The sequence below is a fragment of the Saccopteryx leptura genome, chromosome 3 (assembly GCF_036850995.1).
Source record: "Saccopteryx leptura isolate mSacLep1 chromosome 3, mSacLep1_pri_phased_curated, whole genome shotgun sequence".
NCBI classification, from domain to species: Eukaryota; Metazoa; Chordata; class Mammalia; order Chiroptera; family Emballonuridae; genus Saccopteryx; species Saccopteryx leptura.
In genome coordinates, this window is record NC_089505.1 from 150,194,592 (window position 1) to 150,211,825 (window position 17,234).

At 38.2% G+C, this 17,234-nt stretch overlaps 1 protein-coding gene and 1 pseudogene across 1 annotated transcript in view; one reads left to right on the forward strand and one right to left on the reverse strand.

Annotated features, from left to right (window-relative positions):
- The window catches only part of MSH4 (mutS homolog 4), a 105,959-nt gene that overhangs the window by 35,067 nt on the left and 53,658 nt on the right, over nt 1-17,234 (forward strand). The window contains exon 7 of the mRNA XM_066372204.1: nt 7,098-7,270. Coding sequence (XP_066228301.1) covers nt 7,098-7,270 — 173 coding nt within the window. The remainder of the gene's footprint in view (nt 1-7,097; nt 7,271-17,234) is intronic.
- LOC136401783 (U2 spliceosomal RNA) lies at nt 16,099-16,244 on the reverse strand (annotated as a pseudogene).

A 17,234-nucleotide genomic window follows, 5' to 3' on the forward strand; every position in this document is an offset into this window, starting at 1 on the left:
TTCAAGGCTTTATGATCAGAAAATATGCTTGGTACAATTTCAATTTTTCTAAATTTGCTGATATTGTCTTTGTGGCCCAACATATGGTCAAATCTTGAGAATGTTCCATGTACACTAGAGAAAAATGTATACTCTGTCACTTTGGGATGAAGTGTCCTGTAGATGTCTATCATATCCAGGTGTTCTAGTATTTCATTTAAGGCCACTATATCTTTATTGATTCTCTGTTTGGATGACCGATCTAGAGCTGTCAGCGGTGTATTGAGGTCTCCAAGTATGATTGTATTTTTTTCAGTTTTTGTTTTTAGGTCAATAAGTAGCTGTCTTATATATTTTGGTGCTCCTTGGTTTGGTGCATATATATTAAGGATTGTTATGTCTTCTTGATTCAACTTCCCCTTAATCATTATGAAATGACCATTTTTGTCTCTGAGTACTTTTTCTGTCTTGTAGTCAGCATTATTAGATATGAGTATTGCTACACCTGCTTTTTTTTGGGTGTTGTTTGCTTGGAGTATTGTTTTCCAGCCTTTCACTTTGAATTTGTTTTTATCCTTGTTGCTTAGATGTGTTTCTTGTAGGCAGCATATAGTTGGATTTTCTTTTTTAATCCATTCTGCTACTCTGTGATATTTTATTGGTAAGTTTAATCCATTTACATTTAGTGTAATTATTGACATTTGTGGGTTCCCTACTGCCATTTTATAAATTGCTTTCTGTTAGTTTTGTATCTTGTTTGATTCTTCTCTTTTGTTTTTCTATCATTTGTTTTTGTTTGTTTGTGTTCCATACTTCTTTCCTCTGTTGTTACCTTTTTTAAGTCAAGTGTTTTTGTGGTGGTTTTTTCAAGGGTGGTTACCATTAAGTAATGAAAAGGGTACCTACCATATTCATTGTAGTACCCTATCTTATGAGTATTTCTGCACTTCATCGTCCTTTGCTACTGTTAATCTCCATCCTCTCCCCCCTTTTTTTCCTTTGTTGTCACAGTTTAAGTTTGGTTTTATTGTGTTCTTGGTGGAGCTGTTACTTGTGGTGTTGTTTTCTTTTGTTCTTTGAATCTGGTTGGAAAACCCCCTTTAGTATTTCCTGGAGTGGGGGCTTTCTGGTGATAAATTCTCTCATCTTTTCTGTATTTGTGAATGTTTTTATATCTCCTTCGTACTTGAAGGATAGCTTTGATGGGTATAATATTCTTGGCTGAAAGTTCCTCTCTTTCAGGGCTTTAAATATTAGGGTCCACTCTCTTCTAGCTTGTAGAGTTTCTGCTGAGAAATCTGATGATAATCTAATAGGCCTTCCTTTATATGTTGTACTCTTCTTTTCCCTGGCTGCCTTGAGAATTTTTTCTTTGTCATTGGTTTGTGTCATCTTTATTATGATGTGCCTTGGAGTGGGTTTGTTGGGGTTAAGAAAACTTGGTGTTCTGTTTGCTTCTTGAATTTCAGGTTTTAGTTCTTTCCACAGGCTTGGGAAGTTCTCGTCTATTATTTGTTTGAGTATATTCTCCATTCCATTTTCTTTCTCTTCTCCCTCTGATATACCTATTATTCTTATGTTATTCTTTCTGATGGAGTCAGACAATTCCTGTAGGGCTTTCTCGTTTTTTATTATTTTAGAGTCTCTTTCTTCTTCTCTCTGTTGTGCCTCAAGTTGTTTGTCTTCTATTTCACTAATCCTATCTTCAATCTGGGCTGTTCTGTTAGCTAAGCTTGTTACCTCGTTTTTCAGCTCGTGAATTGAGTTTTTCATTTGTTTGATTTGTTTTATAGTTTCAATTTCCTTGGTAATATATTCTTTGTGTTCATTGTGTTGTTTTCTGATCTCCCTAAATTGCCTTTCTGTGTTTTCTTGTATATCTCTGAGTATTTTTAATATTTCTATTTTAAATTCTCTGTCATTTAGCTCCAAGGCTTCCAGTATGTTAAGTCTTTTCTCCATAGATTTTTCCACATCTATTTGTGTTACCTCTCTTTCTTTTGTATCCATAATATTCGATTTCCTCTTTCTTATTGGCATCTGAGGGTGGTCTTGTTGATAGCACACAGGTGCACTCCCTCCGCGGCTTGAATGAACGTCCCTGCGGTAGTTAGCTTCCTCCACACCCTCGTCTGTCAGATTCAAGTGATAACAGTTCTTTCGCTTTCAGTTTGTGTGGAACTACGGAATGCTCCGAGGATAAATTTTTCTGTTTCTAGTTGATAAATTTGTTGTGATTTTGGGGAGATCTGTCGGACACACTGCTCACGGCGCCATTTCCCCCTAGGAATAAATTTAACCAGGGAGATTAAAGACTTGTAATCAAAAAATTATAAAACATTGATAAAAAAATCAGGGAAGATACAAAGAAGTGGAAGCATATACTGTGCTCATGGTTAGGAGGAATAAACATCATTAAAATGTCTATATTACCCAAAGCAATTTATAAATTCAATGCAATACTGATTAAAATACCAATGGCTTACTTCAAAGATATAGAACACATATTCCAAAAATTTATACGGAACCATAAGAGAACACGAATAGCCTCAGCAATCTTGAAAAGGAAGAATAAAGTAGGAGGTATCACACTTCCAGATATCAAGTAATACTACAAGGCCATTGTACTCAAAATAGCCTGGTATTGGCATAAGAACATACATATAGATCAATGGAACAGAACAGAGAACCCAGAAATAAACCCACAGCTCTATGGACAACTGATATTTGACAAAGGAGGTAAGAGCATACAATGGAGTAAAGATCTGGAAACAGCCCAAGTGTCCATCAGAGGACGAGTGGATTAAAAAGCTTTGGTACATATATACTATGGAATACTACTCAGCCATAAGAAATGATGACATCGGATCATTTACAACAACATGGATGGACCTTGATAACATTATACTGAGCGAAATAAGTAAATCAGAAAAAACTAAGAACTATATGATTCCATACATAGGTGGGACATAAAAATGAGACTCAGAGACATGGACAAGAGTGTGGGGGTTACGGGTTGGGGGGGAGGAGAGGGAGGGGGTTGGGGGAGGGGAGGGACACAAAGGAAACCAGTTAGAAGGTGATGGAAGACAATTGGACTTTGGGTGATGGGAATGCAGCATAATCAAATGTTAAAATAACCTAGAGATGTTTTCTCTGAACATATGTACACTGATTTATCAATGTCACCCTATTAAAATTAATTTTAAAAAAAGAAAGAAAGGAAGGAAGGAATTAAGAAGTTGGCAGGAAAAAAGATACACAGACTAAGGGGTCACTATTGAAAGCCTAGAAATAAATTCACACAAATATGGAAAACCAATTTTTGAGAGGAGCCATAAACATACAGTTGAGTAAGGAAAGGCTCTAATAAATGGTGTTTGGAAAACTGGAAAGCCACATGTAAAGGAATGAAACTAGACTGCCATCTGACACCATATATAAAAATTAACTCAAAATGGATTAAATACTTGAATGTAAGACCTGAAACAATAAAACACATTAAAGAAAAAGTAGTCACTAAACTTATGGTAATTGGCCTCAGAGAAGTTTTTGTGAACTTGACCTCAAAGTCAAGGGAAGTAAGTGTAGAAATAAATGAATGGAACTAATTAAACTAAAAAGCTTCTGCACAGCAAACACAAACAAACAACAATAAACCCCCATCAATAAAACAGAAAAGTAACTGACTGAATAGGAGAAAATATTTGCAAATGATACCTTCAGTCTGGGGCTAATATCCAAAAAAATAAAAGGAACTCATACATCTTTACTACAAAACAATAAATAATCTAATTTAAAATGTGCAGAGTAACTGAGTAGACAATTTTCCAAGGATGGGCAACAGATATGGAAACATGATCAAAATCACTAGTATCAGGGGAAATGCAAATCCAAACCACAATAAGACCACCTCATACCTGTTAAAATGGCTATTATCAATAAGACAAGACATAATGAGATGGAGCGGATGTGGAGAAAAAGGAACTCTTGCACACTGTTGGTGGGAATGCAAATTGGTGTAACCAACTATGGACAATAGTATGGAGATGCCAACAAAAATTAAAAATAGAGCTATCACATGATCCAGCAATTCCACCTCTTGGTATTTCTTAGAAAACCCCCCAAAAAACGAATTCAAAAAGATATATACATTTCTCTGTACATTGCAGCATTATTTATAGTAGCCAAGACATGGAAACAAACTTAGTGTCCTTTGATGGATGATTGGATAAAGATAAGGTACATATATACAATGGAATACTACTCATGAAAGAGATAAAATATTACCATTTTTGGCAGCATGGATGAATCTTGAGAGGGTTCTCATGTAAAATAAGTCAAATGGAAAAGGAGAAGAACTGTATGATTTCCTTCATGAATGGGGATAGAAAACAAAAAGCAACAAACAAACAAACAAACTCATAGATAAAGACTATAGAACGCTGGTTACCTGAGAGAAAAGGAAGTGCGGGAGGGAGGACAAAGTAAAAAATGTCAAATAAATGGGGAAGGAAGCAGACTAGACTTCAGGTCGTGGGCACACAATAGAGTATCCAGATGTCATATTATACAGACATACATCTGCAACTTATATAATGTTATTAACCAGTGTCACCTCAATACATTTTATTAAAATATATTTGTACTAAACAAAACAAATATCCCAAAGCAAAACTAGGCAAAGGATTTGCATAGACATTTCTCCAAAAATATATACAAATGGCCCATAAGCACATGAGAAGATGATTAGTATCATTAGTCATTAGGGAAGTGCAAATCAAAACCACACTTATATACCACTTCATACTCAGTAGGATGGCTATTGTCAAGTAAATGTAAAATTAGTGTTAGACTATAAAGAAACTGGAACCCTGGTGCATTGCTGGTGAGAATGTAACATGGTGCAGTCACTTTGGAAAACAGTATGATGGTTCCTCAAAAAGTTAAACATTGAATTACCATATATCCAGCAATTCCACTTTTAGGTATATATCCCCCCAAAATTGAAAATGGAATCAGACAGATCTTTGCACATCAGTGTTCATGGCAGCATTATTCACAATAGCCAGTAGGTGGGAAACAAACCAAATGTTCATCAATGAATGACTGGGGTAAAAAAATGAAACATGTACATACAATGGAACATTATTTAGCCTTAAAAAAGAAGAAAATTCTGATACTTGCCACTAGGTATATGAACCTTGAAAATATGATAAGTGAAATAAGCCAGACAAAAAAATGTTTCATGATTTTACTTATATGAGGTGTCTAAATTCATAGAGACAGAAAGTAGATTAGTAGTTTACCAGGGACAAGGGGATGTGGAGAATGAGGTAGGTAATATTAAGGGATTTAGAGTTACTGTTTGGGATGGTGAAAAGGTTCTGGAAATGGATCGTGGTGATAGTTACACAACACTGAGAGTATTCCTAATGACACTGAATTGTGCACTTAAAATAGTTGAAATGGTAAATTTTATGTTATGTATATTTTACTCTGATTTTAAAAAATTGGGACTTTTGTGCTCTTCCTCTCCCTAAAGTTAGGAAAGTCTCATGTGGCTTCTTCTTTATATCATTAGTTGTAAGACTTCCATTTATCTAGACTTCAGGTGGTTCTCGGTGATGGTTGTTCTGTACTGTAGTTGTAATTTTGATGTGGTTGTGGGAGGATGAGTACAGCATTTATTTACCTTTGTTGCCATCTTTACTGGAAACTTTTTAAAATAAAAAACACATTTTTGTAGCTGAAATTATTTTTTTCCTTTCATTTGTAATTCTCTAACTTCTTAAATTCAAACCAAATGGTTATATTAAATACTCATTTTACCAATTTAAAAGTCCCCCCTTAGGATGAATTATTATTATTATCTACTTTTCATCACAGGATAAATTATATATATATATATATATTTTTTTTTTTTTGTATTTTTTTTTTGTATTTTTCTGAAGCTGGAAACGGGGAGAGACAGTCAGACAGACTCCCGCATGCGCCCGACCAGGATCCACCCGGCACGCCCACCAGGGGCGACGCTCTGCCCACCAGGGGGAATGCTCTGCCCCTCCGAGGCGTCGCTCTGCCGTGACCAGAGCCACTCCAGCGCCTGGGGCAGAGGCCAAGGAGCCATCCCCAGTGCCTGGGCCATCTTTGCTCCAATGGAGCCTTGGCTGCGGGAGTGGAAGAGAGAGACAGAGAGGAAGGAGGGGGGGGTGGAGAAGCAAATGGGCGCCTCTCCTATGTGCCCTGGCCGGGAATCAAACCCGAGTCCCCCGCACGCCAGGCCGACGCTCTACCGCTGAGCCAACCGACCAGGGCCAAATTATATACTTTTATATCATAGAATATCACTTATTGATACCTTGCTGTTGATGGAATGCCATGGGTTAGAACATTTAGAACATTTTACATTAATCTGAATATGGCTAATGATCTGTGAAAAAAATTGTTAAGTGTAAGAAGACACTGTTGATTTTTTTTTTTTTTTTTGTATTTTTCTGAAGCTGGAAATGGGGAGAGACAGTCAGACAGACTCCCACATGCGCCCTACCGGGATCCACCCGGCACGCCCACCAGGGGCGACACTCTGCCCACCAGGGGGCGATGCTCTGTCCCTCCAGGGCGTTGCTCTGTTGCTACCAGAGCCACTCTAGCGCCTGAGGCAGAGGCCAAGGAGCCATCCCCAGCGCCCGGGCCATCTTTGCTCCAATGGAGCCTCGGCTGCGGAAGGGGAAGAGAGAGACAGAGAGGAAGGAGAGGGGGAGGGGTGGAGAAGCAGATGGGTGCTTCTCCTGTATGCCCTGGCCAGGAATCGAACCCGGGACTTCTGCACGCCAGGCCGACGCTCTACCACTGAGCCAACCGGCCAGGGCGACACTGTTGATTTTTGATAATCGAAGTATGGTTCATTGACTGACAGCATACTTGGGAGCTTTATTCAGAATGTGTAATAAATTCTCAGGCCTCATCTCAGACCTACTGAAACAAAATATGCATACAATTTTTATGTCTTAAAGTTTGAGAATAACTACTGTATAGACTATAAAATTATTTAATCACAAAATTAAATTGAATTCTTTGTATACTTAGTGAAAATTTTCAAACTTGTTTTTTCAAAGGAGTAATCACACTCTCTTTGGTGTTCTAAATTACACTAAGACTCCTGGAGGGAGTAGAAGACTTCGTTCTAATATATTAGAACCTCTAGTTGATATTGAAACTATTAACATGAGATTAGACTGTGTTCAAGAACTACTTCAACATGAGGAACTCTTCTTTGGACTTCAGTCAGGTAAATGAATATTCTTTAAATTTAGAAATATAAATAATTGAAAATATATATTGTATTCTTATAAGGATACCAATTAGATGAAGGCCCACCCTAATGACTTTATTTTAACTTGATAGCACCTGCAAAGATCCAGTTTCCAAGTAAGGTCACATTCAGAGGTACTGGGATTTAGGACTTCAAAATATCTTTTTGAGGGACACAATCTAACCAATAACATGTGGTAAGAGAAATGCCCTTGGTATCTGGCTATTTGTTCACTGGCATGGCAGTGAATGTTTTTGTTTTGTTTTGTTTTGTTAGCTAGAGAGGGAAAGAAAGAGAGAGACATAGGAAGAAAGAGAGATGAGAAGCATTAACTCTTAGATGTGTCACTTTAGTTGTTCCATTGATTGCTTCTCATATCTGTCTTGACCAGGGAGCTCAAGCCAAGCCAATGACCTTTTGCTCAAGCCAGTAACCTTTAGATTTCAAGCCAGTGACTATGGGATTGTGTTCTTGATCCCACGCTTGAACTGGTGAGCCTGTGCTCAAGCTGGTGAGCCTGTACTCAAACTAAGTGACCTTGAGGTATCAAACCTGGAACCTCAGCATTCCAGGTCGACTCTCCATCCACTGTGCTACCATTGGTCTCCATTCACTGTGCTTCGACTCTCCATCCACTGTGCTACCATTGGTCTTTATTCACTGTGCTACCATTGGTCAGGCTCAGTGTTCTTTCTTTCTCTTTCTTTCTTTCTTTCTTTCTTTCTTTCTTTCTTTCTTTCTTTCTTTCTTTCTTTCTTTCTTTCTTTCATTCATTTCTATTAATTTTAATGGGGTGACATTGATAAATCAGGGTACATATGTTCAGAGAAAACATCTCCAGGTTATTTTGACATTTGATTATGTTGCATATCCATCACCCAAAGTCACATTCTCTACTGTCACCTTCTATCTGGTTTTCTTTGTGCCCCTATTCCCTCTTTTGCCCCGGTAACAACCACAATCTTGTCCATGTCTCTGAATCGCATTTTTATGTCCCACCTATGTATGGAGTCATATAGTTCTTAGGCTTTTCTGATTTACTTATTTCAGTCAATATAATGTTATCAAAGGTCTATCCATGTTGTTGTAAATGATCCGATGTCAACATTTTTTTATGGCTGAGTAGTATTCCATAGTATATATGTACCAAAGCTTTTTAATCCACTTGTCCACTGACAGACACTTGGACTGTTTCCAGATCTTCGCTATTGTGAACAATGCTGCCATAAACACGGGGGTGCATTTCCTCTTTTGAAACAATGGTATGGTGTTCTTGGGGTATATTCCTAAAAGTTGAATAGTTGGGTAAAAAGGCAGTTCGATTTTTAATTTCTTAAGGAATCTCCATACTGTTTTCCACAGTGGCTGCACCAGCCTGCATTCCCACCAGCAGTGCAGAAAGGTTCCCTTTTCTCTACATCCTCACAAGCACTTATTCTATGTTGTTTTGTTGATGAGCGCCATTCTGACTGGTGTGAGGTGATATCTCATTGTGGTTTTAATTTGCATTCCTCTAATGATTAGTGATGTTGAACATTTTTTTATATGCCTATTGGCCATCTGTATGTCCTCTTTGGAGAAGTGTCTATTCATTTCTTGTGCCCATTTTTTGATTGGATTGTTGGTCTTCCCGGTGTTGAGTTTTACAAATTCTTTATAAATTTTGGTTATTAACCCCTTATCAGATATATTGTCAAATATATTCCCCCATTGTGTAGTTTGTCTTTTTATTCTGTTCTTATTGTCTTTAGCTGTGCAAAAGCTTTTTAGTTTGATATAGTCCCACTTGTTTATCCTGTCTTTTATTTCACTTGCCCATGGAGATAAATCGGCAAATATATTGCTGCGAGAGATGTTGGAGAGCTTACTGCCTATGTTTTCTTCTAAGATCCATATGGTTTCACGGCTTACATTTAAGTCTTTTATCCATTTTGAGTTTATTTTTGTAAATAATGTAAGTTGGTGGTGTAGTTTCATTTCTTTGCAGGTAGCTGTCCAATTTTCCGAACATCATTTGTAGAAGAGGCTGTCTTTACTCCATTGTATGCTCTTACCTCCTTTGTCAAATATCAGTTGTCCATAAAGGTGTGGGTTTTTTTCTGGGTTTTCTGTTCAGTTCCATTGATCTATATACCTGTTCTTATGCCAGTACCAGGCTGTTTTGAGTACAATGGCCTTGAAGTATAACTTGATATCAGGAAGTGTGATGCCTCCCACTTTATTCTTCCTTTTCAAGATTGCTGAGGCTATTTGTGTTCTCTTTTGGTTCCATATAAATTTTTGGAATATGTGTTCTATATCTTTGAAGTATGTCATTGGTATTTTAATTGGTATTGCATTGAATTTATAAATTGCTTTGGGTAATATAGACATTTTAATGATGTTTATTCTTCCTCACCATGAGCACAGTATATGCTTCCACTTGTTTGTATCTTCCTTGATTTCTTTATCAATGTTTTGTAATTTTCTAAGAACAAGTCTTTAATCTCTTTGGTTGCATTTACTCCTAGGTACTTTATTTTTTTGGTTGCTATAGTGAAGGGGATTGTTTCCTTAATTTCTCTTTCTGACAGTTCATTTTTGGTGTATAAAAATGCCTCTGATTTCTGAGTTTAATTTTATATCCTGCCACCTTGCTGAATTCATTTATCAGGTCCAGTTGTTTTTTGACTGAGACTTTAGGTTTTCTATATATAATATCATATCATCTGAAAATAATGATAGTTTTACTTCATCTTTTCCAATTTGGATGCCTTTTATTTCTTCTTCTTGTCTGATTGCTGTGGCTAGGACTTCCAGAACTATGTTGAATGAGAGTGGTGAAAGAGGGCACCCCTGCCTTGTTCCTGATCTTAAGGGGATCGCTTTTAATTTTTGCCCATTGAGTATGATATTGGCTGTGGGTTTATCATAGATGGCCTTTATCATGTTGAGGTATGTTCCCTGTATTCCCACTTTGCTGGGAGTTTTTATCATGAATGGGTGCTGAGTTTTATCAAATGCTTTTTCTGCATCTATTGAAATTATCATGTGGTTTTTCTCCTTCCTTTTGTTTATGTGATGAATCACATTGATTGATTTACAAATATTGTACCAGCCTTGCCTCCCCAGAATAAATCCCACTTGATCATGATGTATGATTTTTTTCATGTATTGCTGGATCCAGTTTGCTAATATTTTGTTGAGGATTTTAGCATCTAAATTCATCAGGGATATTGGCCTATAATTTTCTTTCTTTGTGTTGTCATTGCCTGGTTTTGGAATCAGAATTATTCTTGCCTCATAAAAGGATCTTGGAAGTCTTTCTTCCTCTTGAATTTCTTGAAATAGCTTGAGAAGGATAGGAGGTAGTTCTTTGAATATTTGGTAGAATTCCTTGTGAAACCATCAGGCACAGGAATTTTCTTTGTTGGGAGTTTTTTCATAACTGTTTCGATCTCATTTGTTGTAATCAATCTGTTCAGGTTTTCTGATTCTTCCAGATTGATTTTTGGGAGATTATATGTTTCAAGGAATTTGTCCATTTCATCTAGGTTGTCTATTTTTTTGGCATACAGTTCTTCATAGTATTTTCTTACAATATTTTGTATTTCTGTTGTGTCAGTTGTTACTTATCCACTCTCATTTCTAATTTTATTTATTTGTGTCCTCTCTCTTTTTTTCTTGGCGAGTCTGGTTAAAGGTTCATTGATCTTGTTTCCTTTTCAAAGAACTAGCTCTTGGTTTCGTTGGTCCTCTGTATTGTTTCTTTAGCCTCTATATCATTCATTTCTGCTCTGATCTTTATTATTTCCTTCCTTCTACTACCCTTGGGCTTTACTTGCTGTTCTTTTTCTAGTTCTTTTAGATGTTGGGTCAAGTTGTTTATTTGAGCTTTTTCACGCTTCTTAAAGTATGCCTGTAATGGTATGAACTTCCCTCTCAGGACTGCTTTTGCTGTGTCCCATAAATTTTTAGTTAATTTATACTCATTATCATTCCTTTCTAGGAATTCTTTTATTTCTTCTCTGATCTCATTGTTAACCCATTTGTTATTTAATAACATGCTATTTAGTTTTCAAGTTTTTGAGTATTTTTAAATTTTTCTGTTGTGGTTGATTTCTAGTTTCATGCCATTGTGATCAGAGAAAGTGCTCGATATGATTTCAATCTTCTTAAATTTGGTGAGACCGCTTTTGTGCCCTAACATGTGGTCTATCCTAGAGAATGTACCATGAGCACTTGAAAATAATGTATATTCTGCTGCTTTAGGGTGAAAGGTTCTGAAGATATCTATTAAATTGAGTTAATCTAGTGTGTCCTTTAATTCTGTTGTTTCTTTGTTGATTGTTTTTCTTGAGGATCTATCTAGTGACATTAGTGGGGTATTGAAATCCCCTACTATTATAGTATTGCTGTTGATTTCGCCCTTTAAATCCATCAAAGACGGCTTTATATATTTAGGTGCTTTTATATTAGGTGCGTAGCTATTTATAATGGTTATATTTTCCTTTTGGATTGCTCCCTTTATCATTATGTAGTGACCTTCTTTATCTCTTACTATAGCCTTTGTTTTAAAGTACATTTTGTCTTATATAAGTATTGCTACCTCAGCTTTTTTTTTCATTTTCATTTGCATGAAATATTTTTGTCTATCTTTTTACCTTCAGTGTATGTGCATCTTTTGGTGGGTTTGTTGTAGACAGTATATATACAGGTCGAGTTTTTTTATCCATGCAGCTACCCTATGTCTTTTGATTTGATCCTTTAACCGATTTACATTTAAGGTTATTATTGATATGTAGTTGTTTATTGCCATTTTATTTTTTAAAACTGTATTCCTCTTTTGCTATATTCTTTCTCCCCTTTGATCTGTTTACAACAGGCCCCTTAGCATTTCTTGCAGCATTGGTTTGGTTGTAGTGAATTCCTTGAGGTTTTTTTTTTTTTTTTTTTTTGTCTGGGAAGCTTTTTATTTCTCCTTCAATTTTAAACGATAGCCTTGCTGGATAAAGTAGTCTTGGTTGTAGGCTCTTGTTCTGCATTACTTTGAATATTTTTTGCCATTCCCTTCTGGCCTCAAGTGTTTCTGTTGAGAAGTCGGATGTCATCCTTATGGGGTCTCCTTTGTAGGTGATAGCCTTTTTTTTCTCTAGTAGCTTTTAATATTTTCTCTTCATCACTTAGCTTTGGTATTTTAGTTATGATTTATCTTGGTGTAGATTTCTTTTGGTTTCTCTTTAATGGAGTTCTCTGTGCTTCTTGAACTTATGGGACTTTTTCCTGCCTCAATTTAGGGAATTTTTCAGCTAAGATTTGATCGAATAAAGTATCTCTTGTTCTTTCTTTCTTTTTTCAGGAACACCTATGATGTGGATGTTATTTCGCTTCATGTTGTCACAGAGCTCTCTTAGAGTTTCCTCAGACTTTTTGAGCCTCTTTTCTTTTTTCTGCTCTGCTTTCGTGCCTTCATTTATCTTGTCCTCTAATTTGCTGATTTGATCCTCAGCTTCATCCATACTGCTTTTAATTCCTTCCTTTGTGGTCTTCATTTCTGATATTTTATTTGTCATTTCTGACTGATTCTTTTTTATTATTTCAATGCCCTTTTCTATATTTGCTATCTCTTTATTTAGGTGATCATAATGACTATCTATTGTTGTTCTAAGATCTTTGAACATCCTAACAATCAATGTTTTAAACTCTGCATCTTGTAATATGGTTATATCTGACTCATTCAGGTCCTTTTCTGGGGATTTCTCTTGATTCATTTGGGTTGCATTTCTCTGCCTTCCCATTTTGTCTGTGTATAAGCAGGGTTTGGCCACCAGAGTCCAATGGATGTGGCCTCTGTTTTCCCTAGGTGTGTTCTGTCTGCAGGCCCACCACCCCTGCTGCCTCTGGCGTTCGGGTATGAGCGTTGCTGGCGCCGACCCTCTGTGGCTGTTGCTAGGGTTCCACCTCTCCTCCACAGGAGGGGCTATGTTCATGTACCTGGGTCTACAGGCCTCCATGGCCTCAGCCTTCATCCTGCCCCCCGCTGGCGGAGTTGCAAACTGCGTCCAGGGCTGCAAGCCTCGGCACTGAGGGCCGGGGTGAGCACCTTTGCTCAGCTTCTGGTCTCCGACTTTTCCAGGTTCCCACCCTGCCCCCTGCACGAGGAGCCAGCTTGCGCGTCTGGCCACAAGCCTCAGCTCCGTGGGCTGGGCAGGGCTGTGTACCCGTGCTCAGCTGCAGATCTCCCAACTGTTCCCGGGCTTTCGTTCTGCCCCTATAGGCAGAGACAGCTCATGTGTTAGCCTGCAAGCCTCAGCTCCACAGGCCAAGTGAGGCTGCATGCCACGCGCCCTTGCTCAGTTGCGGGTCCCCGCCCATTCTGGGCTTTCGTTGGTCCCCCCCCGCCCCCCCCCCCTGCAGGTGGGATTGCAGGCCGGCTCGCAGCTGGACCTGACTGCTTTCACGTGTCCCCTCTGCCCGTGCTGGGCTAGACTGAGCTCACACCTGGCCTTAGTTGTGGCTGGCCAGGCTTCCACCCACCGACAGAACCATGCTTTGCATCCCACTGCCTCCCTGCCTCCCGCCCTGTGGCAAACCCTCAGCAGTGTGGGTGGGGGTGCTGCAGCTTAGACCCTAATACTCCATACTGGAGTCCTAAAAGCTCCCTCCTTCTAAGCGACTCTGCTTTGAGTGCCGCAGGAGAGCTTGTTTGGCTGGTGTCCTTCTTCCCTTTGCTGATATTGCTGGTTCCAGGGGAAATATTCATTTCAGATTTGGAGAGTGACTCAGCCCAGGTGTTAGGATGGCTGTCCTTCGAAGTGTTTCTTTCTGTGCCTCCTAGATTACACTCTCTTCCTGCTGCTCCAGTCCTCTCTTCTCTTCCCATCTCCTGGAGCCCCAGGTGGGTGGTTGTGAGAGAGGTTTTCTGCACGGTCCCTTTAAGAAGAATCCTGGGTCTGAGAAATCTGTCTCTTTCTCACAAACAGTATCCTGACTTGTTTCACAGCTAAATATTGTTGGTACACCTCTTCTAGGCTCTGGGGCTGTAGACTGAGGCTTTGTTCCTGGGGCCCAGGACCCTCCCCTCTCTGCCAAACTTTTTTTCCCCACCATGTAAGTCTCTCCGGGCTGCCGTTGGCTCCGGGGAGCTGGGCAGCCCTCTCCGCATTTCCGCCTTTCCTACCAGTCTCAGTGTGCCTTCTTCAGTGTTCCTTGGTTGAAGAGTCCTCTTAGTTTAGTCCAAAGTTGGTTTTTCCAGATGATGGTTCTTAAAATTAAGTTCTAATCCACTTAGGTTCTGGCAATTGGAAGTTGGTATGTCCACCTACTACATCACCATCTTGGGAAACCGCCTCAATGTTCTTCTTAAACCTTTAGGTGGAAGGACAACTTATATGCATTGTTCCTACTCCAATTTCTGATTTCTAGGAGCTTGGTCTGTCTTCTCTACCCCCTTCCCCAGTCACCTCTCCTGGTGTTTTGGTAGTGTAAACTGAAGCTGTACCTGAAAATATGGGAGACATTTACAGCCTGAACAGTTTTTACTCAGTCCAATTCCAAATACATTGTAATTAGTATAGTTCCTTCAAAATTCTGGCACTATATTGACTGTTTAACTGTGACTGTGCATTTCCAATGTTGTTGAATATATTCACTTTTTCCGTAAATTCCTGTGTATTTGGGGAAACTTTGGGAAAGGTACAAGGAAGCCATTTTTGATTGGTAGCCCTTTTCTTGTTTATATCTTGTTGGCTTACATATACCTGGCATTCCATGTCTGCATAACTGTCAGGAATATTAAAAGTCATTTAATCATGTAATGTTAATCAAGCTCCAACCATTTCTATGTTTCCTATTTCTGGAAAGTTTATAATTTATCACAGCATGTAAAAATTAGGGGAACATGAACATAGAGTAGAGCAGGGTAAGAGAGTAAATTTTATAGTTTATTAAAATATGAGAATCTGAACCTCATTATAAAAACCTGGTTTCTACTTTTTGTAGGCATTTTATAGGTATTAGGGATAAAAAGATAAGGAAAATTAAGCTATAAGTTTCTTCTCTTAAGTATTTCACATTCATGTTAGGGCGACAGAACTCCAAATATATGATGGAATGTGGTAAATGCAATAATAAGTATTTTATGGGAACACAGAGGAAAGAAACGGGATAAAGACAAAATCCAGGTGAGATTTCAGAGACAATATTTCAGCTCTGTCTCAAGGGAATGAACAGGGCTTTGATCATAGGAGAAACTTAGAATGATATTCAAGACAAAGGGAACATGCCTGTGTAAGATATTTTGATGCACCTGGGTGTAACAAATAATTTTTAGATATGGTAGCTGGAATAAGGATCTGGTATGAGTCTCATTGGCTGTGATATTGAAGTCATTTCCTTCTAGGGTATACTTGTTTCTTTTATTTTTTAAGATAGAGAGACAGATAGGGACAGACAGGTAAGAACAGAGAGAGATGCGAAGCATCAGTTCTTCATTGTGGCACCTTAGTTGTTCATTGATTGCTTTCTCATAGGTTCCTTATCTGGGCAGAGTGAGCGACACCTTGTTTGACAAGCTAGTTACCTTGGGCTCAAGCCAGCGACCTTTGGGCTCAAGCTAGTGACCACAGGGTCATGTCTATGACCCCATGCGCAAGCCAGCAACCCCGTGCTCAAGCTGGTGAGCCCATGCTCAAGCCAGATGAGCCACGTTCAAGCCGGCGATCTTGGGGTTTCGAACCTGGGTCCTCTGTATCCCAGTCCAATGCTCTATCCACGGCGCCACTGCCTGGTCAGGCTAGGGTATACTTGTTTTTCTGGGAAATTGGGAAAGGTAGAGTTAATATAAGCTTTTGCAATATACTTAAATTGACATAAAAGAGCTTGCTGTATTTAAGGTATGGCCAGCACTTATTTATTAAACTGATAACAACAGGTACTATACCTGATCTTAGCTAAAAGGCTGAGAAACGATTGACCAGTACTTATTTATGACTTGAAGCCTTTGGGGATGGCAGGAAATGAGCATTGAGCATGAAGGGCCTTTTATATAATGCTAAGAAATGTGGATTTTAAGAAGCAGGACAGACATAAGGAGCTGACAGTTCTAAACTGAGAGAGTAATCTGATCAAATCCTTATTTTTATAAACATTATTTTCATTGTTATGATAGATTTGGGAAAAGGAAGAAAGAATAGACTGAAAAAGAGAAAGACCTAAGTGAGGGCTTTAAGATTCCAGTGGAATCACTGGTAAAATGTCATAATAGTATTATATCGAACAGTATAAAAGTAGTATACTGAACTATTTACTCTAATTTTTAAAGACAGTTTAAACATAATTAATTTGCCAGAGAAGTGGCAAATTAGAAAAGTTCTAGAAGTAGGCAAACTTAAAATTAGCAAGAGACTTAGCAGTTTGAACAGAAAGCAGGTGACATTAAAAAATGTTTTTAAAGAATAACAGATTGAGACCAATTTGTAAAGTATCAATAAGTTGAAACAAAAATTCTTGAGGTCACACATTACAGTGATGACAATAACCATTAGTCATTAAGAGTTACTGTAGTTTACTGTAATTTAAGTATGAAGAAATGAGTGTATTTTTAAAATTTTTATTGATTTCTTTTAGACTGAGAGGGAAGGGGAGTGAGAGCGAGAAATACTGATTTGTTGTTCACTAATTTATGCATTCATTGGTTGATTGTTGTATGTGTCCTGACCAGGGGTCAAATTCACAACCTTGGTGTATCAAGATAACACTAACCAGCTGAGCTACCAGGGCAGGGCAATGAGCGCATTCCTGAAAGACCTGTTAAGGAAAAATGGTTAAGGGGAAAAAAATAAAAAGAAACACAACATGGGGGTATTTAAAAGGGGTATAAGATATTATCTACAAAATTACTTTTATAGAATACTTTAAGTGGAAAATGAGTTGAGGAGAATAATGTTTTGAGCTCTGGTAT